General features: G+C 50.5%; 1 protein-coding gene across 1 annotated transcript in view; it reads left to right on the top strand.

The window, feature by feature from the left end:
- The first annotated feature begins 5047 nt into the window (after positions 1-5047).
- Positions 5048-25221, top strand: part of HIVEP3 (HIVEP zinc finger 3) — a 59085-nt gene continuing 38911 nt past the window's right edge. Inside the window, exons 1-2 of the mRNA XM_039238735.1 lie at positions 5048-10213; positions 14432-14577. Coding sequence (XP_039094666.1) covers positions 5153-10213; positions 14432-14577 — 5207 coding nt within the window. The 5' untranslated portion in view covers positions 5048-5152. The remainder of the gene's footprint in view (positions 10214-14431; positions 14578-25221) is intronic.

The following is a 25221-nucleotide window of genomic DNA, read 5'->3' as shown; positions in this document are numbered from 1 at the left end:
TGCCTCTTCATTGAGCCTTGGTCCTCTCATCTACGAAAATGGGGACCAGAGTAAAGATCAAAATGTTAATCTTTAGTTTAGTCTAGGGACATGGTGGATGCTCATTTAAGTATTTTGAAAATATTTTCAATATTTTACTCAGTGCTGGGTCCAGTGCCAGATACTAGAAATATGAAATATGAAGATGAATAAAGCCTAGTCTCTATCTAGTCAGGGAGAGATGTTTGCTGGGAAGATGCTGATGAACTGGTTAAGCCACAAACCTGACATCTCAGGCTTCTTTAAAAATTTTTTAATGTTTATTTATTTTTGAGAGAGAAAGAGAGAGACAGGACACGAGTGGGGGAGGGGCAGAGAGAGATGGAGACACAGAATCCAAAGCAGGCACCAGGCTCTGAGCTGTCAGCACGGAGCCTGATGCAAGGCTTGAACCTATGAACTGCAAGATCATGACCTGAACCCAAGTCAGATGCTTAACTGACTGAGCCACCCAGATGCTTTATAAGGAAGCCTCACTTCATCCCAACCTAGGCAATCCATCAGCCCCTGGTAGTGCTATTTTCCATGAGTGAATCCAAGCCAGAGCATGTGTGTGTGTTCATGTGTGTGTGTGTTTGTGCACGTGCACACGCGCATTTGTGTGTGTGTCTGTGTGTGTATGTCTGTGTGTGTGTGGTTGCTCTAAAAACTTGATCCAGCCAGAAATCACCTCTGGCCACCCAATGGAACTGACTTTGACCACCACCTGTTTTCCAAGGGCTGAGGGCCAGTACTAACCCCAGCTCACTTAGAAGATGTGTGGCACAACTGAGCCTTCACAGTTTGGGGCCTTTTTATTGTTGTTGTTATTCTAGGATGTAGGAGGGAATGTGTGGAAGCTTCTGCCTGTGCCCTGAACTCACCCCAGCACAGTGTGTGGTCCTTGCCCGGACATTTTGGGCTCAGGAGCCCCAAAGCCCTGGCTGGGGTAGAGGCCACAAACTCAACATTACCTGTGGCAATGTTTCAGCCTCCTGTGCTCTGCATATGTTGTACCTCCCCCCTGATTAGAATCCCTTCCTTCCAAATCTAACTATCAATATTTTCCCCATCTTTCAAGACCCAGCTCAAACACATCATCTTCTGGGCAGCATTCCCTAGTGCCTCTGTGGGATTAGCATTCAGATTCCTTTCTCTGTTCCCTGGGCAACAGCAGTGTGTAAATGTAGAGAGGTCAAGAGCATGCCAGTTAGAGGTGATACACAGTGAGAGTGCAGGATGGGGAGAGAGGCTGGGAAGGCGGGTGGGGCCTCTTAGAGCTGACATACCCATGGCTGAAATCTCCCTACAGTGGGGAGCTATTGAGAGTTCTTGACAGAAGGGAAGGCTGCTTGAGGTTGGCAACTGAAGACATTTCTCTTTCCACAGTGAATGGTGGGGTGGGGAAGGTTGGGAGCCTAGAGGCAAGGTGATTAGTTATAGGATACACGTAGAGGGGTTTTGCTGTAGAAAAGAACAGTGTATGTCCGATTTACATAGAGAGATTTGTAAAAATGTGGATTCTGGGCCCCTTTACCCAGAGCTTCTGTTTTGGTGGATCCAGAATGGAGTTAGAACCTGTGCTTTTAGAAAATGTCCCAGGACATTTCAGAAGGGTGGGGGTGGATTCTTCAAGAATGGTATTAGGACAACTGGATACCTGTATTGGAAAAAATTTAGCTTAACCCTTCTTCCTTCCTTATACAAAAATAAATGCCAAATGGAACCAAGATTTGGTTCCTTCTAGGGGTACCTGGGTGGCTCAGTCAATTGAGCATCTGACTTTGGCTCAGATCATGAGCTCACAGTTCATGAGTTTGAGCCTCATGTCAGGCTCACTGCTGTCAGTCTATCAGCACAGAACCTGCTTCAGATCCTCTGTCCTCCTCTCTCTGCCCCTCCCCCATTTGTACGCTCTCTCTCTCTCTCTCTCTCTCAAAGTAAATGAAATGTTAAAAAAAATGTCCTTCTAAAGGAGTTACAATGTTAAGTAAGAAAGTGTTTATGCGAGTCTGAATTGCATGCCATTCCAAGTCTGAAGCCTTCTCAGTTCTCAAAGGTTTGCCCCATGTCTGTACCCACGGTTCCAGCTGCCCCTTCCCACTGCCCCTTGTATTAAGAACCTCAGACCTATCATGAGGTGCAGATCAAGGCAGCAGAGAGCACTGGCCCGGGAGCCTGAGGGTGAGTGTGAGTCTGGACTGGTCATTGCCCAATGTGGCTCAGGTGCCCTCACTGCAGAGGGAAGGGGTGGGCCTTCCACCTCACAGGTCTCACTGACTCCACAGTGTGAACACACCCTAGTTCTTCCCCCCACAGAGGGTCCAGGCAGGAGGGCCCTCTCTGTAAGAGCACCAGGCCCAGCTCACAGGTAGAGTCTGGATGCTGACCTGGGCACATGGTATTGGCCACCTGATGACCCAACAGTCACCTGACTGTCGTCCTCATCCACCCCTCTCCTCCTACCTGGCCTGTGTGCTGCTCCAAACCTCAGCCATTGGGATGCTTCCTCACCTGCCCCTGGAGAGTCTGAGGCTGGGTGAGGGGAGAACTGCGGGACTCAGCAATGTAGTGTCCTCCTTGGCCAACTGACCCCCACTCAGACTCAATCACACACAGGTTCCTTCCATCCATCAGAAGAAGCAAAGCTTACCACTAACTAGTATTTGGGGTGGGGGTGGGGGAACTTTGACATCTTTGCATGAAAGGGTCAATAGAAACAGTAAGTATAGTAATCCCTTTATTGTCCATACATAGAACATACATATTGCCCAAGGGCCTCCACCAGGTGCAACCAGGCCCAGGAGTTCCAGCCAGGAGAATAGTTCTCTCTCTGCACTACAAATTACCTCTGCCATGTCCTACCCTAACTTAGATAAAGTGAGGCCCTGGGTATTGCCGTCATGATGGTCTTTGCAGCCTTAGCTGGACTCCCCATTTCTCCTGTCCAGCAGCCACAGTGGGGTTAGAATGTAAGCTGGGAGACTTCCTTTGCTGTTAAGCCTCTCAACACCTGCAGATACTCTCCAAGCCAGTGCTTTCCTAGAACATGCAGCCATAGACCACTGTGCCCATTGAGTTGCAGAAGCCATAGAGGGCATTTATTCATTGAGGCAGGGGACAAGCCCTGGCCGGCGGTTGGGAGGCACAGGGTGGTCTGACCCTGCCGCCATCCCTGTGCAAATTTAAAGGAAAATCACATCATCCTCCTGGCCTCAACCTCTTCCTATGTCAACTGAGGGATCTGATTAGACACCCAATCCCTAAGAATCCACTAGGAGGCCATAGTGTGACTTTAGCCTCCAGAGCAAAGCTGGAAAGTTTCTACCAGACACCCTGAGATACCATTTGTGTCTGGTTTGGGTTACAAGGTAACTGTTGATTGTAAGCGAACCCTTTGTTCCAGTTTGCCTGGGGCAGCCCTGGTTGGTTCCTGTTGCTTCTTCATAGTTGGTAGTAGTGCCTCTTTCACTCTCAAAAATGCTCCAGTTTGGGTGATATCTTACCTGGCCACCCTACTGACGGTGAGAGAGAAACAAGACTCCTCTGCCTTCCCCACACTCAGCCTGACCTGGAAGGATACCTCCTCCACCTGAGTTAAAGGATGCCTTTGACTTGCTCAAAGAATAGCCTTGACTGAATTGTGACCTTCTGTTGACAAAAGTCAGTCACTGTGTTTGCTGGGATGTCATTTGAAGATGGAGGTGACCTTGTGCACCATTCACTGCCCCTGCCTGAAGTGCCACATGAAAATCTCTTTTCAAGCAAGACTTTGGTTCCAGCAAAGAACTTAGATGTTTCTTCCTCTCTGGCTGTAGGGGCTCTGTGATGGATCACACCTCCCTTTCCTCTTTGGCTGCTGGGAAAAGCTGGAGGAACCTGCCAGTGTGATCCCCCTAGCTATTTCTTGATGGAGTAGTCATGGCCGTGTTAGGCTATGAGCTTGCACAAGCTGGAGTGGTGGTTTTAGCTTCACCATGAAACCCAGGCTTGGATTAGCAAGGGAGATGCAAGCTTGAATGGTGCCCCTCATGGCCACCTTCAGAGCCCAGGCTAGGGTTGGAAATAATGCTAACCTGAGAAAAATCTATCCCTTGGAAAGCTCATCCCTGAATAACACACTGGCATCTCCTCCTGCACTGCAACCTGCTGTCGGACGAGCTCACTTTGTCTAGTAGCATCCATATCTGTTATCATGTTGGACTCCATCATAGCTCTGAGGCACAATTGAGGCAGGACTTGATATTATCCCATTTTATAGATTGGGCAGCTGAGGCTTTGCGAGCTAAACCTGCCTCAGTTCTCAGAGGCCTCCCATCTCCAGCTGCCCTGCAATTCCCAGAATACCACTGGTGGCATTCAAGTCACCCAACACCACTGTGAATGCGGGTGAGGGAGGTTCGGACCATTGCTTGGGTACTTAAGAGTCAGGGGCTGTGACTTCAGGTCAAATCTCCTTGGTTAACCTTTTAAGGATATCAGCACATCTCACAGAGTCCAGCTGCACAGGCTGTGGATAAGTTGCAGTAACTCTCTCTTCTCTTGTGTGTGTATTTCTGTGTGTGTGCTTTCGTCAAACAGAAGAGCGTGAATTCCCCTCTGCGGCCGCTGATCTCCAACACGGGACCAAAGGGGAGCAGGGGCCAGACAGAGCTGCCCGAGGCACCCAGCGTGGCTTCTCTAGTGTGGGGACCAGGGATGATCGTGCCGTGCACGCAGATGTCTCCAGCCTCCAACCGTTCATATAGCACACAGGGGACTTGTGGGTGGCCACTTGCCACTGCCAACTGAAACAATAGGATGGCAATGTTGACATCCTTCATGACGTTTCCACGACAGACATTCAGGCAGAAAGTGCTGGCGCATTTTCTGTCTTCAAAGTAGAGGGCCATGCCTCACCAGTGTGAATAGTTTGGGCCCCGATGACCTGCTGTGAGTCTACTCGCAGCCAGTGACACTTGCAAAAAAAAAAAAAAAAAAAAAAAAAAACTCCCAAAGTCCATCTTGGGTTTGGCTTCTGCAGCTCTTGACCAATGTGGCCAAAGCCAGAGGCCTCCTTGGGAAACTTGGATTATTCATAAATGCAGCCTGCCCCAGCCCTCCCTGAATAGCATCCGAAGTCTCTGTGGAGGTCATGGATCCTGAACAAAGTGTCAAGGGCACCAAGAAGGCTGAGGGAAGTCCCCGGAAGCGGCTGACCAAAGGAGAGGCCGTGCAGGCCAGTGTTTCGTCCGGCGCCCCTTACCCAGGCAGCAGCACAGCTGCCCCCCCAGAGGGCCCCCTCCAAGAGCTCCTAGCCCCGCAGCCCTTCCCAGGCCCCTCACCAGTTCTTAGGGAAGGCTCTCAGGAGAAACCAGGCCCTAAAAGGTCCTCCATTGACACCTCTGTCCCCATCTCGAAGCTTCCACAGCACCCTCTGACACCAGCATTCATGTCGCCCGGCAAACCGGAGCATCTCCTGGAGGGGTCCACGTGGCAGCTGGTCGACCCCATGAGACCTGGACCCTCTAGCTCCTTCGTGGCCCCTGGGCTCCATCCTCCAAGCCAGCTCCTCCCTTCCCACGCTTCCATCATCCCCCCCGAGGACCTGCCTGGCATCCCCAAAGTCTTTGTGCCCCGTCCATCCCAGGTCACCTTGAAGCCCCCAGAAGAGGCGCCCAAGAAGGAGAGGAAACCGCAGAAGCCTGGCAAGTACATATGCCAGTACTGTAGCCGGCCCTGCGCCAAGCCCAGTGTGCTCCAGAAACACATCCGCTCACACACGGGTGAGAGGCCCTACCCCTGCGGCCCCTGCGGCTTCTCCTTCAAGACCAAGAGTAACCTGTACAAGCACAGGAAGTCCCACGCCCACCGCATCAAAGCCGGCCTGGCCTCCGGAGTGGGCGGTGAGATGTATCCCCCAGGGCTGGAGATGGAAAGGATCCCGGGGGAGGAGTTTGAGGAGCCCACCGAGGGGGAAAGCACAGACTCAGAAGAGGAAACAGGCACCGCGTCTGCCCACCCCGCAGAGCTCTCCCCCAGGCCCAAGCACCCTCTCCTGTCCAGTGGCTTGTATAGCTCCGGGAGCCAGGGCTCCAGCCATGACCGATGTTCCTTGTCCCAGTCCAGCTCAGCCCCATCGCTCGAGGACCCCACTCCGTTCACGGAACCCTCATCCGAACACCCCTTGAGCCAGAAACCCGAAGACACCCACACGATAAAGCAGAAGTTGGCCCTCCGCTTGAGTGAGAGGAAAAAGGTGATGGACGAGCAGGCATTTCTGAGCCCGGGCAGCAAAGGGAGTACAGAGTCTGGGTACTTCTCCCGCTCTGAGAGCGCCGAGCAGCAGGTCAGTCCCCCAAACACCAACGCCAGGTCCTATGCTGAGATCATCTTCGGCAAGTGCGGGCGGATCGGGCAGCGGACCGCCATGCTGACAGCCACGTCCACGCAGCCCCTCCTGCCCCTGTCCACCGAAGACAAGCCCAGCCTGGTGCCTTTGTCTGTGCCCCGGACGCAGGTCATAGAGCACATCACCAAGCTCATCACCATCAATGAGGCTGTGGTGGACACCAGCGAGATAGACAGCGTGAAGCCGAGGAGGAGCTCGCTGTCGAGGCGCAGCAGCATGGAGTCCCCCAAATCCAGCCTCTACCGGGAGCCCCTGTCGTCCCACAGCGAGAAAACAACGAAGCCTGAACAATCACTGTTGAGCCTCCAGCACCCACCCAGCACCACCCCCCCTGTGCCTCTGCTGAGAAGCCACTCAATGCCTTCCGCCACCTGCACCCTCAGTACCCCCCATCACACCTTCCGAGGTAGCTACTCCTTCGACGACCACATCACCGACTCCGAAGCCCTGAGCCGCAGCAGTCAAGTGTTTACCTCCCACCCCCGGATGCTCAAGCGCCAGCCAGCCATCGAACTACCTTTGGGAGGGGAGTACAGTTCCGAGGAGGCAGGGCCCAGCAGCAAAGATACAGCCTCCAAACCCGCAGATGAGCCAGAACCCAAGGAAAGTGAACTCACCAAAAAGACCAAGAAGGGTTTGAAAACGAAAGGGGTGATCTATGAATGTAACATATGCGGTGCTCGGTACAAGAAAAGGGACAATTACGATGCCCATAGAAAGTACTACTGCTCGGAGCTTCAGATCACAAAGCCCATCTCTGCAGGTGCTCATGTGTCCCCAGAAGCTGAGAAGAGTCAGGCTGAGCATGAGCCCTGGTCCCAGATGATGCATTACAAACTGGGGACCACCTTGGAGCTCACTCCATTGAGGAAGAGGAGGAAAGAGAAGAGCCTCGGGGATGAGGAAGAGCCACCTGCCTTTGAGTCGGCTAAAAGTCAGTTTGGCAGCCCCGGACCGTCTGATGCTGCTCGGAACCTTCCTCTGGAGTCCACCAAGTCACCAGCAGAACTGAGTAAGTCAGTGCCCTCCCTGGAGGGACCCACAGGCTTCCAGCCAAGGACTCCCAAGCCAGGGTCTGGTCTAGAGTCAGGGAAGGAGAGGAGAACAACGTCCAAAGAAATTTCCGTCATCCAACACACCAGCTCCTTCGAGAAGTCCGACTCTCTGGAGCAGCCCAGCGGCCTGGAAGGGGAAGACAAGCCCCCGGCCCCGTTCTCCTCACCCCCGCCCGCCCCACATGGACGCTCTGCCCACTCCCTGCAGCCCAGGCTGGTCCGCCAGCCCAACATCCAGGTCCCAGAGATCCTGGTGACGGAGGAGCCCGACCGGCCAGAGACGGAGCCCGAGCCACCTCCAAAGGAACCCGAGAAGACAGAGGAATTCCAGTGGCCCCAGCGCAGCCAGACGCTTGCCCAACTGCCGGCCGAGAAGCTGCCACCTAAGAAGAAGAGGCTGCGCCTGGCAGAGATGGCCCAGTCATCGGGGGAGTCCAGCTTCGAGTCCTCCGCTCCCCTGTCTCGCAGCCCCAGCCAGGAGAGCGGTGTCTCTCTGAGCGGGTCCAGCCGCTCCGCCTCCTTCGAGAGGGATGACCACGGGAAAGCCGAGGCCCCTGGGCTCTCGTCCGACATGCGCCCCAAACCCTTGGGCACCCACATGCTGACCGTCCCCAGCCACCACCCGCACGCCCGAGAGATGCGGAGGTCAGCCTCAGAGCAGAGCCCCAACATTTCCCATTCTGCCCACATGACTGAGACACGCAGCAAATCATTCGACTATGGCAGCTTGTCCTTGACTGGCTCTTCTGCGCCGGCCCCAGTGGCCCCGGCAGCCCCGGCAGCCCCCACAGCCCCACCAGAGAGAAGGAAATGCTTTTTGGTGAGACAGGCCTCTCTGAGCAGGCCTCCGGAAGCCGAGCCAGAGGCTGCCCCCAAGACAGGAAGACAGGAGAGTGAGGAGTCAAAGCCCTCATGCAGTAAGCCTTCCGCCAAAAGCTCATTGCCCCAGATTTCCTCCACGGCCACTTCGCATAGCGGGCACCCAGGAGGCAAGAGCCAGGTGCAGGACAGACCCCAGCTGGGGTCCACCCCGCCCTACACAGAAGCACTCCAGGTGTTCCACCACCCCATTGCCCAGCTCCCCCTGCACGAGAAACCCTACCTGCCACCACCCGTCTCCCTCTTCTCCTTCCAGCCCCTCTTGCAGCATGAGCCGGGACAGTCTTCAGAATTCTTCTCCACCCAGGCCATGTCCGGCCTCCTCTCTGCCCCGTACTCCATGCCGCCGCTTCCTCCCTCCCTATTTCAAGCCCCGCCACTTCCCCTCCAGCCTACTGTTCTGCACCCAGGCCAGCTCCACCTCCCTCAGCTCATGCCTCATCCAGCCAGCCTCCCCTTCCGGCAGCCCCCTTCGTTTCTCCCTGTGCCATACCCCACCTCGTCAGCACTCTCTTCTGGATTTTTCCTGCCTCTGCAATCCCAGTTCTCGCTTCCGCTCCCTGGTGATGTGGAAAGCCATCTGCCCCAGATCAAAACCAGCCTGGCCCCGCTGGCAACAGGAACCGCTGGCCTCTCCCCCAGCACAGAGTACAGCAGTGATGTCCAGCTGTCCCCCGTGGCTCCCCCGGCCAGCTGCTCGGCACCCACATCAGCCCCTCCACTGACTCTGCCTGCCTGTCCGGACACCATGGTATCCCTGGTTGTGCCCGTCCGCATTCAGACCAACATGCCGTCCTATGGGAGCGCCATGTACACCACCCTGTCCCAGATCTTGGTCACCCAGTCCCAAAGCAGCTCAACAACTGTGACTCTTCCCAAATTTGAGGAGCCCCCATGCAAAGGGACAACTGTGTGTGGGACGGATGTGTACGAGGTCCGGCCTGGGTCGGCTGGGGTGAGTGAAGAGCAGACCAGAGGTTTCCCGACTCCATACTTGAGAGTGCCTGTGACATTACCTGAAAGAAAAGGCACTTCCCTGTCATCAGAGAGTGTCTTGAGCCTGGAGGGGAGTTCTTCAACGGTGGGGGGGAGCAAACGTGTCCTTTCACCAGCTGGCAGCCTTGAACTTACCATGGAAACCCAGCAGCAAAAAAGGGTGAAGGAAGAGGAGGCTTCCAAGGCAGATGAGAAACTTGAGCTGGTAAAACCATGCAGTGTGGTGCTCACCAGCACAGAGGATGGCAAGAGGCCAGAGAAATCCCACTTGGGCAGCCAGGGCCAGGGCAGGAGGGAGCTAGAAACACTGTCCAGCCTGTCCTCAGATCCATCTGACCCAAAGGAAATCAGTCCCCTTCCTCACTCCTCCTTGTCCCATGTGACGGCCCCAGGCTCAGAGGCTTTGAAGGAATATGCCCAGCCATCCGCTAAGCCTCACCGAAGAGGACTTCCCTCACTGAGTGTGAAGAAAGAAGGTTCCAAGGAACAACCTGACCTCGCTCCACTGGCACCTTCAAGCTCGCTGCCTCTGTCAGAAACGTCCTCCAGACCAGCCAAGTCGCAAGAAGGTACGGACTCAAAGAAGGTACTGCAGTTCCCCAGCCTCCACACGACCACTAATGTCAGTTGGTGCTATTTAAACTACATTAAGCCAAATCACATCCAGCATGCAGATAGGAGGTCCTCTGTTTACGCTGGTTGGTGCATAAGTTTGTACAACCCCAACCTTCCGGGGGTTTCCACTAAAGCTGCTTTGTCCCTCCTGAGGTCTAAGCAGAAGGTGAGCAAAGAAACATATACCATGGCCACAGCTCCGCATCCTGAGACAGGAAGGCTTGTGCCATCCAGCTCCCGCAAGCCCCGCATGACAGAGGTAAGTTTGCCTTGTTTTCCTTCTCCTCGCTGTATACCTAAACCATGTGTTGAGCTTTTAAAGCCACATTCTCCTCAAGGTCTGGTAGCATAACTAGAGCAAAACGAGCGGGCAGATTTCCTCTCTGTCAGCTGTGACTGAACACTATATAAGAAAACGTACTTATTGGGTTTCTTTATCGTTGTGTCCCTCATCGTCAGAGTAGATACATTTCAATAAAATAAGCTTTAAAGTGATCCTGCTTTCCCGTTAGCTTCTTATGTAAAATCAAAGACACCATCTGAGCCAGGACAAAATATAAATTCTCCAAAAGACTGAATTGGAAAACTTGGCTGATGGGAAAGTCTGCAGCAATTTCAAAACTTTATGCCACTCCCCATGTTCCTCCCTTGTCCTGTTAGTCTTTTCCTGCTTTTCTTCTTCTCTACACCTGCTATTTCCAGTCTCTGGTTACCACTCCAAATCTTCCCACTCCCAGAGTTTTTAGAATTTGGCACAAACAGCTCCTGAAATATTTCTTCTTTCTTTTCCACTAGCAGGAGAGCAAACTCAGCTTGGCTGTAGTGTTCCTCCTCACCAATAGGTGGCAAGACCACTCACAGCCTGACCCAACTGTGTCATGTAGTAGCGCCTGGCCCTGACTAAGGGTTCACATTTACTCCTCCATGCCTTGCCTCTGATCTGAGGCTGCTCCATATCAGAGCTGCTCCAAGAGCCATAGAGTGACCCCCTGCAAGTTCAGGAAATTTGAAATTTGATAATTCCAACTTTGCTTCAGATACACAGACAGCTCCATACCCTGATAAGACCAGCCTAAGGACCCAGGCCGTGCTATGTATGCTGACTTGGTGTTTGTGGAATAACAGTTGGTCGTTGATTGAGTCACCTCAGTGTGCCAGGTGCTGTGCTGGGCCCTTGAATCCAGTGTTTATTTCTACCTATGAGACAGGAGGACCATCTCCATTCTATAGATGAGGGACCCAGGGGTCAGAGGGTGAGAGAAGTCAAGGCCATATGGTAGATATTTGGCAAACCCAGAATTTGAACTTAGACCTGACTCCAAAGAACCCATTTTTCTTCTTCCAAATATTTGAGAAAAGAAAAACAGAAAAGTGACTGCAAATTTTAAAATCTTCATCAGTGTGTCTTCAGACCAGACACTGATCAAATCCAGCATAAATCCACTAAACTAAATTCATATTACAGATATATGAATAAAACTGTGTTCTGAAACTTCTCCTATATTTGTGTCCTTCTCTTTTATCATTGAGTGAAATCTGTGCACTGAATTTGTCCTTACTCCGCTGGATACTCTTCACGGGATTGCTTCCCGGATTTATCCTCTGAGTGTCCTGTCAGTATACAGACATCCCTAGATGAGATGTCCACTTTTGCCATAAACACCATGACTGATTTGCTCTCCAGTGTATCTTACCAGCTACAGCTACTCCCAAGATGGTGTTATACTTATGTTCCCTCTTACAACTTTCTGTCTACCTGCTGCGGGCAAGGAGTATGCTAAACTTTACTTCCATCCTCACAACCACCTTGAAATTTAGAGTACTATATCACCATTTTATGGATGAAGGCCAATGCACAGAGAAGTTAAGTAACCTGTACAGGGCTGCACAGGACATGCCAGAGCCTGGATTCAAAACTAGACCTCACTCCAGAGCCCTTTCAAATGATCTGGACTGCCTGTCTGCTTTGATGACTATACACTAAAAGTCCATTTAAGAAAAAGTAAGAGTTAATTTAGCTTAATTGGGTTCAGCAAACTTTTGCTTAAAATGCTGCTTTCATAAAATGAACTGAAACCTGCAAACTTTTTCTTGGAATAATTCAGTAGAGTCACTGGCAGGTTTCCTACCGGAAGTGCACCAATCTGGTGCATTAGTATTAACTGTATGGCCCACTGCCTTTCTACAATTACACCTCTCTCTCTGGCCACTGCTTGAATATCTCCAGTGATGGGAAGCTCTCACCACCTCTTGATGCAACTCAACTCATCTTTGGACAGTGCTCCAAGAAAGTTCTTTACTGTACTGAGCTAATGCTTGTCATCTTGTAGCTTCTGTTCTGTTAGTGGCTCTGAAAAAGCCCTTCAGGCTATCTAAGCATTTTAAAGATCTTCCAAACTGTCTTCATATATGTCTAGGCCACCCTATCAGATTTGAGTTTGGTCATAGATTTTCTGTACATAAGCCCTGGAGAAACTCAAGCTTCGCAAAAGTTCACTTTGCAGCCATATTCCATTCACTCCCCAGGTTTCTCCTGCTTTTTTCTCCTTGGGGGTCATTTTGAAAACCACATATTGCAAACAGATTAGGAGCAAGGATTCCAGTGCCAGGTTTCCCAGATTTGAATCCCACTGCCTCATGTGGTAGCTGTGCGACCTTGTGCCAGCTACCTATTCTCTCTGTGCCTTGGTTTCCTCATCTGTAAACTAGAGATATTAAAAATACTTAGCTAGGGGCACCTGGGTGGCTCAATCGGTTAAGCGTCCGACTTTGGCTCAGGTCATGATCTCATGGTTTGTGGGTTCAAGCCCCGCATCGGGCTGTGTGCTGACACCTAGCTCAGAGCCTGGAGCCTTCTTCAGATTCTGTATCTCCCCCTCTCTCTGACCCTCCCCTGCTCATGCTGCCTCTCTCTCTCTCTCAGAAATAAATAAAACATTAAAAAATTTAAAAAAAATACTTAGCTCATAGGACTGTGGAAATAAATAAGTGGGTTAAAATACACAAAGTGTGTTTAGAACAGTACTTGGCACATTGGCACTCAATAATCATTTTTATGATTTAAAGACAATTCTATTATTGTCTTTAAAAGCCAACATAGATTCCTGGCCCCCATGCTAAGTCCAGCAGTGTTCCCTGACACTGGCTTATTGCCACCCAAACCAGTCTCCTCCAACTTAGCCCAGACATCACAGCTGGTTGTGAGAGAGAAGTCATCCATTGGCCTGTGGGAGGCCCCTTGCTCATTCTGTGGATGTCCCAGATGGCAGGCCCAGATAAGAGTGAAAACAGCATGCTCTGGGAATTCATGGGTATTGCACGAAGTCAGCTCCCTTCTGCCAAAGTGGCAGTCCATAGCCTCACTTGGTTTCCACTCCCCATTTCCAATTCTGAAGAGACTGTTTGAGTGGATTCACTGAGTCATAGGCATTGGCCCTGATGTGGATCTTCAAAATGATCTAAATCCCCTCAGAGGTGCACTAAACCCAGAAAGATGAAGTAATCCACCCAAGAGTGGCTCAGCACACAGTAGCCTCTGTGGTGCCAAAACTCAGATTCCCTGATGGCCAACCAGCTACCTTTCTGCTCAGCCCAACCCACCTTTTTAGCAACAAGTGTCATGGCTGCCACAGGAGCCTGGGGTTTAGATTGCTCCGGCACTGAGAGACATGGTGGCTTCTCTCACTGGCTGTAAACCTGAACTTGATTGACAGCAGCATAAACTAGGGTGAGAATCTCACTCCTGGCACTGCGGGCCCCAGCCCCCAGCCCAGCATCACTTCTCCCTATTCAAGGGTATGCCCACCCACTACTGCCATCAGAGGGTCTAGAGGACCTGTTATTCTCATGAGCCAGCTCTCACCACTGAGGCCTACAGCTCTGTGAAGAGATTGGGTTTCCTCAGACCACCAGCCAGAGCCTGTATACCCCCTTCCAGGTGCATGCCTATCAGTGAGCATGGTCAAGGCCCTCAGGAAACTTAAACTCTGCTCCCAGCAATGTCCTTAACTTGAAAGGTTGATTTTCTGATCTATAATAGACAACTGGTCCAGTTAATCTCCAGGATGGAGTCTTCATTTATTTGCTCAACATTCCTTACCCATCTTCTCTAAGGCAGGCCCTGTTTTGGGTGCTGGCATGACCGAAGACACCAAGATAAGGACCTATGACCAGAAGGTCCTAGACTAATGTGAAAGGAAAAGCAAACACAGCTCTTGTAGGAAAGCCTGGTCTTCCCAGGAAAAAGGACCTGGTCGGAGTCCCAGTTTTGACACCAGCTAACCACATGACTTGAAGAAGGGGCTTCACCTCTCTGGGGATCAATTTCCTTCTTTCTGTACACTGGAGCTACTAGCACATCTGCACAGGGTAGAGGGAAGAGTAAGTGAGCCCCACACAATTAAGAGTAAGCCATCAAAGGCACCGTTCTATCACTACTGTGTAACTGCAGTGATTTTGTCATTCTGCGGTGGGCCAGGTTCACCTCCCTTCGCTGGTTTCCCCGGAAGGCCAGAAAGATCTACCTAGAGTGCAGAAGTCAGAAGAGAAGCGAGGGAAGCCGGAGGAAGACGCTCCTGCCTGCAAGAGAGGGGAGCCAGCGAGGATCAAAATCTTCGAAGGAGGGTAAGAATCATGTATGCTTTGCAATATTTCATTCTGCTTCCTTGGAGTAAGAGATGGTACCATCCGTATTGAGAGGCCGTGATCATCTCTCTCGGCTGGGCTGTGCTCACAGGTGCTTGCCAGCAGATGCCAACGTTCGTGGGACTGACTCGAAGGCCACCTCTGCTTCAGAATGCCAGGCTCTCTGGTGGGGGATGGGAATGGGGTGTCTGCTGAGGACTGGAGCAGTCTGGGTCTTTCTCCGGCCCCTTCTTTCTTCAGATGCTGGCCTGGTTTCCAGTCCCTGCATTGGGGCTGATAGTGCGTCTGCCAGGTCCTGTCTGGACTGCTGCTTACCTTGGTGCATGTTCCCCCCCAAATCACCTCTGTTCTGCACAAGCAGCCACCTTGGCATGCCTGGTGTCCCACAGGGGACTCGGGCTCTGCCCACAGGCTGTTTGCAGGGCTGATAATGAAGGCACTGCTTACACAGCTGTCTACACCCATCTCCATTCTGACTGGTCGGGGTCCGCTACTCATTGGTTGGTCAAGTTTGGTATATCATCCCTGGTTTTTTACCTTTGGTGCTTGTCTTTGGAAACCTAATAATCCAACATCTCAGAACTCACACCGTGGGGGCCCTCTGGGCTCCAGAAGGGTTTCTTGTTTCGGACTTGCTTTGTGGAAGTATTGTGCAAGCTATGTTCTATGTGACCACGTGTTTGCTACCTGGGATGTGGGTGTCTGTAAGCAGGTCCTGTGGTGTCTGTCTCAGGGTCCTGTGTCTGTGTCCCCAATGTGATCAATGCAGCCCTCCTCCTGCCCAGTCCCGAGGGACAATGGCATGAGGGAAAAACCTACCTTCCAAGGAGGACAGTCCTCATGAGCACTAGCCAACATGGGTTGTCGCTGGGGGCCTGCCACTGCCCAGCACCTGCAGGTGCCGAACTCACAAGGTCAAAGTGGGAGGCGCTGGACTCTTCTGTTGGTTGGAGAAAGCAGAGATGGCCAAGTTCCCGGCAGCCGTGGCCAGGAGGGGCTCTCAGCAGAGAGGGTGTTTGGAAACAAAACTTGGGGAGTTGGGTTGTCGCGGTGACATGGAGAGGGTCAGGGATGACAAAAAACCCAGCAGTGGTAGGAATCCCAGAAACATCCCACTCAGAGTTCCAGTCGTGGCTCCACTGGGAAACACTATACCAAAGATTTTTCAAAATACTAACCCTCTTTTCAACTGGGGACAGACCAGTTTCCTCTCCTGCTATTTGAATAGAGCGCCCTCTTGTGTCTCTGTGTTCTCATATCATTGGGTACTTTAAAGGCCCCCTAAGACTTCATCCAAGGATTGGTGCATCTGGTCACAATGAGTTGCCTTCTTTCCTCTTGCTTCAAGAACCATCAGTGAGGGGTGCCAGGGTGGCTCAATCCATTAAGCATCCGACTCTTAATCTCAGTTCAGGTCTTGATCTCCAGGTTGTGAGTTTAACCCTGTGTTGGGCTCTGTGCTGGGTTCTGCACTGAGCATGAAGCCTACTTAAAAAGAAAAGAAAAGAAAATCTCCTTGCAAAAGAATTGTCTGTGAGGCCCTGAGGGGCTGCTGAGTGATAGCTGGTGTGCACAAAGAGGCCTGCTTCTTCCCTAAGAAGCAGCTGTCCCCAAACTGGAGGCCGGGTCCCAGAAGCGGCTCCCTGGTGCCCTTGTTCCCCTGGGAAGCCTGAGCCCCGGAAGGGAAGCCTGCCCCGATCCCAGTTAGTTCGCATCTCCAGCTGCGGACTGGAGTCTTTGTCACATGGTCTGCCTTCAGCTGAAACATGGTAGGTTACACCTGAGTCCCCCTCTCTTCCTACAGCCTGAGCATCATGCCCCCCTACCCCCACTGTCCCATCCAGGTTACCATTTAGTCCCACCTGCTCTGTTCCAGAATCTCCCTCTCTTTCCAGATCCATCCTCCCTGCCCCTCCCACTTACCTCTCTTCTGCTCAGACAAGCCCTCAAGTCTGCAGCTCTGTTTCCTCCTGTGTTAGAGGGAAAAAACAACATGCTCTGTGGATTGGCAGAGAGTCCTGTGCTGCGCCACCAACGGACCGTGGTTCGTGGCGCTGAGCATTCTGTCACTACTGTTCCCATCTCGTGTGTCTCCCTCCAGGATGATCTCCTGTTCTGAAGGCTGGGAGACATGTCCTCCTCACTCCCTCAGCTTGTCACATCCAGTGTGAGCACTTCAGGGTCATGTAATGTTACCCGTCAGATTCTCTCCTGCAGCCCAGCTGTCCCATCTGGGTCCTCACTGCACCTCCCATGCCCCACTTCTGGCGGCCCCTCTATATTCATGGTTCTCTCGGGGCAGGTGTCATGCCCCAGGAATGTTTGGAAATATGGTTGCCATATAACTGGGGGCACCTCCAGCATTTCATGGATGGAGCCAAGGAGGAGACCATTCATGCAACCAAGCACAAAACCACTCAAACTGCTGAGGATGCCCCCCCCCACCCAGAAACTGACTGAACCCTTCAAGCAGGCCCATCTGAGGTCACCACACTTTTGTCTTAGATCCCTGTCTTCCTTTTCCTTTTCCTTTTCCCCTTCTCCTCCCCCTCCTCCTCCCCCTCCTCCTCCTCCCTCTTCTCCTCCTCTACCCTCTCCTCCTTCTTGCTCTCCCCCTCCTCTTTCCTCTCTTCCTCCTCCTCCCCCAGACATTTACATTTCACTTCAGGACACATTCAACAAGGGGCTCTGTTCCTAAGAACTACTGAGACATCTAGAGTGACAGCCTGGGAGAGGAAGATGAAAAATAGCCAGTTATGCACTGGCTCTTACAGCTTCCACCCAGAAGCTTCTGTTCCTATTGCAATGGCCAGGGCAAGCCCCTCAGCCTCACCTGCCTTAATGAAAGTGAAGGAGTACAATCCTACCGGGCACATGGGGGAACCAGAGATACTTGGTAGACAGCACTGACTACTCCAGTGGCTTTAATATACATCTACTACTTGTTTTTACTCAACAGTGTTTTCGAGATGTATCCCTGTTGATTCACATAGATCTGATCCATAGCAATAAGTGGAAAAGCCAGACACAGAGAGTAGATACCATGAGCCCAACACTCATGAGTCTTTTTATCACTATTCAAGCTACTCAGTAGTCTGTCTCCCCACCCTTCTTCATGACCTCCAACCCAGAAATTGATCAATTAATCAATCCATCAAGGCGGGGCCATTTATTCAGTGTCTTGTGGGTACTCTGTGCCAGAAGATACCAAGAGTCAGGGGGATAAACCATGGTTCTGCCCTTAAGGTGCTTGGTGAATGGTGCAGGTAGCAGCGCGAGGGTAAGGTGTGCATTGCTAGTGTTGAGATGCTCACCGCAGACAGGGATCCCTGGATCCAGAGCAGCCAGGAGAGGCTTCCTGGACAGGGTGGGGCTAGGCCTGGAAAGGTGGGTGAGACTGGGACAGACCAAGAGAGAAGGTAGCTCGGTCAGTAGTCTGAAAGTGATGGTGACCCCACGTACCTGGTCAGTCAGACTGATTTCTTTAGCCCTGTAGTCTTCTCCCTTGTCGTGACTTATCTCCTTGGTTTCAAACCTTGTTACTGCAGCAGTGACACTAAATCTGGGTCTCCAGCTAGAGCCTCGTTCCTGGACTGTACACCCTTGCCTCTGATGCTTCCTGGGCCCCTTGATTTCAGCATGTACTGACCAAGCCAACAGAATCTTCTACATCCAGATCTCATATGATGTACCAGTTCATACTCAAAACCTTCATATCATCTTGGACACCTTTTCTCCTGATCCTCCCCACCTTCCAAATAGTCCCCAAATTCTGGTGTCCACACAGAGTGGTCCACGATTCAGCTATGATCTCTCTTCATTCCCTGTGCTGTGTCTCTGGCCTCGCTCTCTCTAGCCTCCCATGTTGGTGCCATTGAGTGCCTTTGATCATGGTTCTGCCTATTACACTTTGGCTTCAGGGCCTTCTGTGCCTGGAATTCATTCCAGGACCCCTCTTGACTTGGGCCCTAGGGCCTTGCTTTGTACACTTATGTATCAGTTCCTATTTTTTGCTGGTGCCCAGTGCTCGCCCTTCATTCCCCATCACTTCCATACCTGAACAAAGCCTTTTCCAGACAGCCTCTGGGAGCACCCATCAGGAATGAGCTGGCTCTCTCAGCCAGCACCTATGCATTTGGCTTGGTTGTCTTAGAAGGGCTCCTTTGTTAGGGAATGTTGTTTTCACACATACAAAGTTATATTGTTCATGGAGCGTAATGCTTATATTGTCCTTACTCAAGTTCACTTGTTGCAAGGAAAGCTGGAGCTTAGCCCCAAGGGCTGGTGTGGAAGAAGGAGAGACTGGAATCCATAAGAACTACCCGGCTGCTGAAATTAGTCATCCAAGTTTTGAGGATGGGGAGGTCGGTACTTAGGTCTGAAGGGAATGATGAGTTCAGACAGTAAGATCCAGGGGGGCCAGGCCCAGCTGAGGTGGGATATTCATAAAGGTGCCCATGGGAAGGAAGCAAAGGATTGATGTGTATGGACGGGAGGAGTGTTTAGAGGTTGCACAGTGCTGCTCCTTTGCCCTTAGGCATTTATCAGAACAAAACCCATCCCGGACCCTGCCAACTATAGGACTTAGCTACTGAGCTGAAAGACCGCCTGGGCTCCTGTTGGAGGGTGCTGGATCCCATCTCTTCCCACCTACCCCAACCTACCCAACACATCACTCCAGCCCTTGGTTCTCTCCTGGCCCTTTCAATTCAGCATATCCAAACTTAAAATTTCCCACCTTAAAATCACGCCTTTGACTGAAGGGTCTATATCACCAGATTTCTCTGCTTCTCTTTGAAGAAAAACTCCAGGAGTTGACTATACTTGCTCACCTACATGTCTTTCCTTCCATTCTCTCTCAGTCCATTCCCGTTGGGCCTTTGGGCTCATCACACCTCAGAACTGCTCCTGACATGATCAATAGTGCCCTCTACCCTGTGGAATTCTGTGGTCAGTTCTCACTTCTTCCCTGACCTCTCAGTAGCATTTGGCACAATTGGCCCCTCCCCTCTTCCTTGAAACACTCTGTCCATTGGTTTCCAGGGTGCCATCTTTCTTGATCCTCCTCTTCCTTTGCCAGCGGGCACTGTCTCATCATCTTTGATGATTTCCCATCATCTCCTGATTTCTAAACATTAGGGCTCCCAGGACTCAGCCCGTGGTACTCCACCTTTACTCTGTCTAAACTCCCAAGGTGACTCTATATACGGTCTGTGGGCTGATGACTCCCAGATTCGTATGTCCAGCTGGACTTCTCCCCGGGGCTTCATGTAGGTCTCCAGCCATCTGTGTCATGTCCACTGGTGTGTTCAGTGAACTCATCCTTAGAACAACACATGCAGATACTGAAGAGCCACGGTGACTCGTTGGGTTCTTGGTACAATTGTTAAAGAAATTAAATTTTTACTTAATTCAATATTGCTCCACTTGAGGGAGTTCTATTTTTAACAGATGTGCTTTTCTGCCTCATGTATTTTCATTTCTAATAGCTGAATTTCTTTTATTCAAGCCTAAGAGTTCATGCAATATACCCAACACACGTTGTTTTATGGTGCACTTATAGTTTTTAAAGTGTGTGTGTATGTGTGTGTGCATTTATAAAATACTCACTTAAAGAGAATAATTTTAATTTCTAAAAATGTAAACGTCATTTTCTTTCTCAATAATATTTTACAAACTCATTTCTTCTTGAACTTCAAAGCCTACACATGTGTCATGATTTTTCACCCTGAATTTCTGAATTTCTACTCTGTCTAGCCTCATCTTTCTGTGATCTCCAGATTAAGGATGATGTTGAATTATGTCTTTGGTAATAGTTGTTATCTCTGTATATGTTTTGAGGAATATATTGATTAAATTACAAACTAAATAAATAGTGATGAGTTGGAGCTTTTTGGATAGGTAGAAGCAATAAACTATTCAGGTAAACCACTCTAAAAATCTAAACTCAGGAGCACCTGGGTGGCTCAGTCGGTTAAGTGTCTATGTTTTGGTTTTGGCTCAGGTCATCATCTCATAGTTCATGGGTTCGAGCCTCACATCGGTTCTGTGCTGACAGCACAGAGCCTGCTTGGGATTCTGTCTCCCTCTCTCTCTGCCCCTCCTCTGCTCACTTTCTTTCTCTCTTTCTCTCTCTCTCTAAAGTAAATAAACAAACATCAAAAAATAAAATAAATGAAAATAAAAATCCAAACTGGAACAAAAAAAAAATGCATACTGGTGAAACGTTGGTAACGTAAAGGCTGTGATGTATAACATAGGCAGAGAAACCGTGTACATCACCCCACACTTGCTGAATGTCCTTTTGCAAGTCCTGTTAATGGCCAAAGGAAAGGGGGGTATCTTCTGAAGAAGAGAAGCAAAGTCTCTTGTTCAAATTCTGCATAGGTAACTTTATTTTCCCATATGTTCAGGCTCAAAACTGCTGTCTCATGTGCATTTGCAAATCTTGTCAACTCAACCTTTGAAACCACATCCAGAAGCTGCTTTCTTTTTTTTCACATCTCCTTGGTCAAACCACTGCCTTCTCTCATCTGGATTGTCACAGTGTCCTATAATCTCCTGCTTCCCCCATTTCCCACCACGGTGTATTCTCAACCCAGCAACCAAAGTGATCCTGTTAAACATCAACAGACCCTGTCACTGCTGTCCTGTGCCCTCCACAGCCCTCAAGTGGCCTGCTTATGTGGTGGACCCACCTCCTCCCTGGCCACTGCTTGCCACTCTACCCCTGTTCCCTGTACTCCAGCCAGTGGCCTCTTTGTTTTTTGTCTTCTGCCTCAGGACCTTAGTACTTGCTGTGCCCTCTGCCCAAGACACTTTTCCCAGGAGTCCCATGGCTCCCTCACTTCTTTCAGTCACCCTTCAGTGAAGCCTTCCCAGACTACCTACCCACTTGTGCCCTTTCCTGGCATTTCTTATTTCCCTTCCCTGCTTTATTTTTTCCATGGTTATATACTAGTTTGTTTCTATTTTCCCCACCAGAATGTAAGCTCTGTGAGAGGGCAGGAATTGTGTTTCGGTCATCGTTGTATCCCTGACACTGAGAAAAGTGCCTGGTACATAAGCAAGGCTAGAGAATGAAGGAATCTCCCTATAGCGTGGGCAGGAGACTACAGGTGAGGGACAGGTCCCTGGACTCAGCAGCTCTCAGAATCCATGAATAGGACTGAGGCTCTGGATCTCAGAAAGGAGCAAAGACAAGAGTCTGGACTGAACCAGTCTGGGCATCAGGCTTGGTCTGGAGAAGGTAGTCAGATGGTGTCAGTGATGGGGCCAGCGTCTGAGATTGGGAGCCAAGGTCCTTTACTTGCTGACCTGCTCTGCAAGTGTTAAAGGTCAAAATGAAACATGTGATGCCAAAAAGGGCTGGCTTGTGGGCAGCAGGCTCTCGGGCCAGGACCTGCTCTGAGCAGACCTCTTGTGTCCTAGGGGCCCAGAGAGAAGTGGCCTTGGGTGCCCTACTCTGGATGTGGTGCTCGGGTGAGTCCAGGCTGCCAGGGCCCTGTCTTCTTCCTGAGAGGGTCCCAGTGCCCTGATCCCTCCTTCAGTCTCAAACTTCTCCCTGGAAGTGTGGATGTGCAGCTCCAAGTGTGGCCCCTGGGGGCTGGGGAGTGAGTTGTCCAGCCCCATCACACGTGCCCACACTGGGTTTTATTCTCATTCTCCTTTTTCCCAAATCCTCCTCCATCTCTCCTAAGGAATAAGACCTGGACTTTGGGAGGGGTGGGGATGAGGCCTGGGAGGGCAGGATAGGGCAGAGTCCACGTGAGACATCCAGTGGCTGAGACCAGGAAGGTGGCCGTGAAGAGTGTAGCTTCAGGGAGTGTAGCTAGAGGACTTCTGATGAATTGAATATGAAGGTTGAGAAAGAAACTTGGACTCAGGAATGACTGCCACACTTCCGGCTTGAGTGACAGTCTATGGATGGTGGTGTCCTTTGCTGAGATGCACAGGCATGGGAGAGGAGAGTACAAAAGAGGTTTGGGGAAGGAGAGATCAAAACTTGGTGGACATGTTAATTCTGAGAGACCAGCCATAGATCCAGGTGTTCAGGGAGGTGTTAGGCAAACCAGTTAGTGAACCTGGGAATACACACTGGGGATATGCATTTGTCAAAGGATGGATACTATGTAGAGGATCGGTTTGGAGAGGGTCGCCTGGGGAGACAGAATGAGAGAAAGTAAAGGACAACAGGACTGAACCCAGGATCCACCAGCAGTTAGAAACCAGTAGGGATAAAGCTGCAAAAGAGCTTGAACGTTGGGGCACCTGGGTGGCTCAGTCAGTTAAGTGTCCAACTTCCGCTCAGGTCATAATCTCATGGTGGGCAGGTTCAAGCCCCGCATTAGGCTGTGTGCTGACAGCTCAGAGCCTAGAGCCTGTTTCAGATTCCGTGTTTCCTTCTCTCTCTGCTCCTCCCCCAGTCATTCACTCGCTTTCTCTCTTTCTCTCCCCAAAATAAAATTAACACTAAAAAATATAAAAAATAAAAGAGCTTGAAAGAAAAGCCAGAGGAGGAGGAGAACACCTAGCAGAGCAAGGTCACTGGTGATCTTGAGTCTGGGTCGAGGTGGAATCCTGATGGCATGTGCTGAAATGAGGACTAAGAGACTGGCTATGGAGGGAAGCAGAGAAGATGGGGTGAGCGGGGACTGGAGGGAGTATAAGGTGGAACACGTGGGTGTTTAAACGGGGGGATTCTTGGGGGCGCCTGGGTGGTTCAGTCGGTTAAGCATCCAACTTCAGCTCAGGTCATGATCTCACAGTTCATGAGTTTGAGTCCCACATCAGGCTCTGTGCTGACAGCCAGCTCAGAGCCTGGAGCCTGCTTCAGATTCTGTGTCTCCCTCTCTCTCTTCCCCTCCTCTGCTTGTGTGCAACTTTCTCTCTTCCCAAAAATAAATAAACATTTAAAAATAATAATAACAGTAATAAACTGAAGGATCCTTGTGCTGCCTGCATGCAAGCAGGATTGGTGGTTTGAGCTGGGAATTAGGAAGGGCTCTTTCAGACCCAGTCCAGGCTCTAGGTCTTCACCAACGGTATATTTGAGAACTGCCATTTTGAAAACAAGGACAAGAGGGGTACCTGGGTGGCTCAGTTGGTTAAGCATTCAACTCTCAGTTTCAGCTCAGGTCATGATCATGCTTTTCGCGAGTTCAAGCCCCACATGGGGCTCTATGCTGACAGTGCAGAGCCTGCTTGGCTCCTTTCTCTCTCCCTCTGTCTCTGCCCCACCTCTGCTCGCTCACTTGCTCCCTCTCTCTCAAAATAAATAAATAAACTTTTTAAAAAAGAAAGGCCAGAGTGCCTGGGTGGCTCGGTCGGTTAAGCCTCATGACTTCAGCTCAGGTCATGATCTCACAGTTTGTGGGTTCAAGCCCCATCAGCTGTCAGCACAGAGCCTGCTTCGGATCCTCTGTTCCTGCCTCTCTCTCTCTCTGCCCCTTCCATGCATGTTCTCTGTAAATAAATAAACTTAAAAAATTTTTTAATATTTAAAGATTATCCCCTCAAATAAAAATACAGACATCCCTGGTTTTACCGGGCCTCATTTTATGCGCTTTGCAGATATTGCTTTTTTGTAAATTGGAGGTTCATGACCTCCTTGGAGGAAGTCACTACAGACGTGGTAGAGAGAGCAAGAGAAGGACCTTCAGAAGTGGAGCCTGATGCTGTGGCTGAATGGCCGCAACCCCGTGATGACACCTGAATAACGGCTGAGGGGCTGCTTCTTAGGGATGAACAAAGACCGTGGTTTCTTGGGGGTGGATTCTCCTACATACTCAGTGTTGAAATAACAACACAGGACTTAGGATATCAACTAAACCGAGCTGGGAAAACAGTGGCAGAGCTCGAGAGGATTGACTCCGGTGTCGTACTAAGTTCTGCCATAGGTAAAATGCTATCAGACAGTGTCACACGCTACAGAGACCTCGCTCGTGGAAGAAAAACCTGGTAAATGCAGCAGACGCCATCATTGTCTTCTCCTGGGATGTTACACAGCCACCCCAACCTCGAGCACCCCTACCCTGACCAGTCAGCTGCCAGCCACACTGAGGGGTGACTCTCCTCCAGCAAAATGATTACAACTTGCTGAAACCTCAGATGATGGTTATCATTTCTTTAACAATAAAATGTTTTTAAATTAAAGTATGTACATCTTTTAGACATAACGCTATTATTACACGCTTACTAGATGACATACAGCACAGCATAAACAGAAATTTGTATGCACTGGGAAACCAAAGCATTCAACTGGCTTGCTTTATTGCACATGCTGGAAGTGAATCTGCAATATCTCTGAGGTGTGCTTGTATTGGATGATAGTCTAGTTAGCTTGACTCTCAGGACTGGCCTGGCATCTTTCTCCTGAGCACTCAAAGGACCTCCTAGGGAACACTCACTCCAAGCATTAGAGAAAACTGATTATGTCACTACTAAACCCAAGTCACAGACAGTGGAAAAAAAATGCGTGAAAGCAAAATGGACAAGAGGAAAGACATATTGATCATGGGGCAGACTGAGTGTCTGAGTGGGCTGGGGCCAGAGTCCCCGGAGCCCTGAGGACTGTCGGGAGAAGACCTAAATGCATCCTATTAAAATTTAAAGGAGAATCCA

The sequence above is a fragment of the Hyaena hyaena genome, unplaced genomic scaffold (genome assembly GCF_003009895.1).
Source record: "Hyaena hyaena isolate Hyena2069 unplaced genomic scaffold, ASM300989v1 scaffold_144, whole genome shotgun sequence".
Taxonomy (NCBI): domain Eukaryota; kingdom Metazoa; phylum Chordata; class Mammalia; order Carnivora; family Hyaenidae; genus Hyaena; species Hyaena hyaena.
This window is presented reverse-complemented; position numbering and strand designations above follow the sequence as displayed.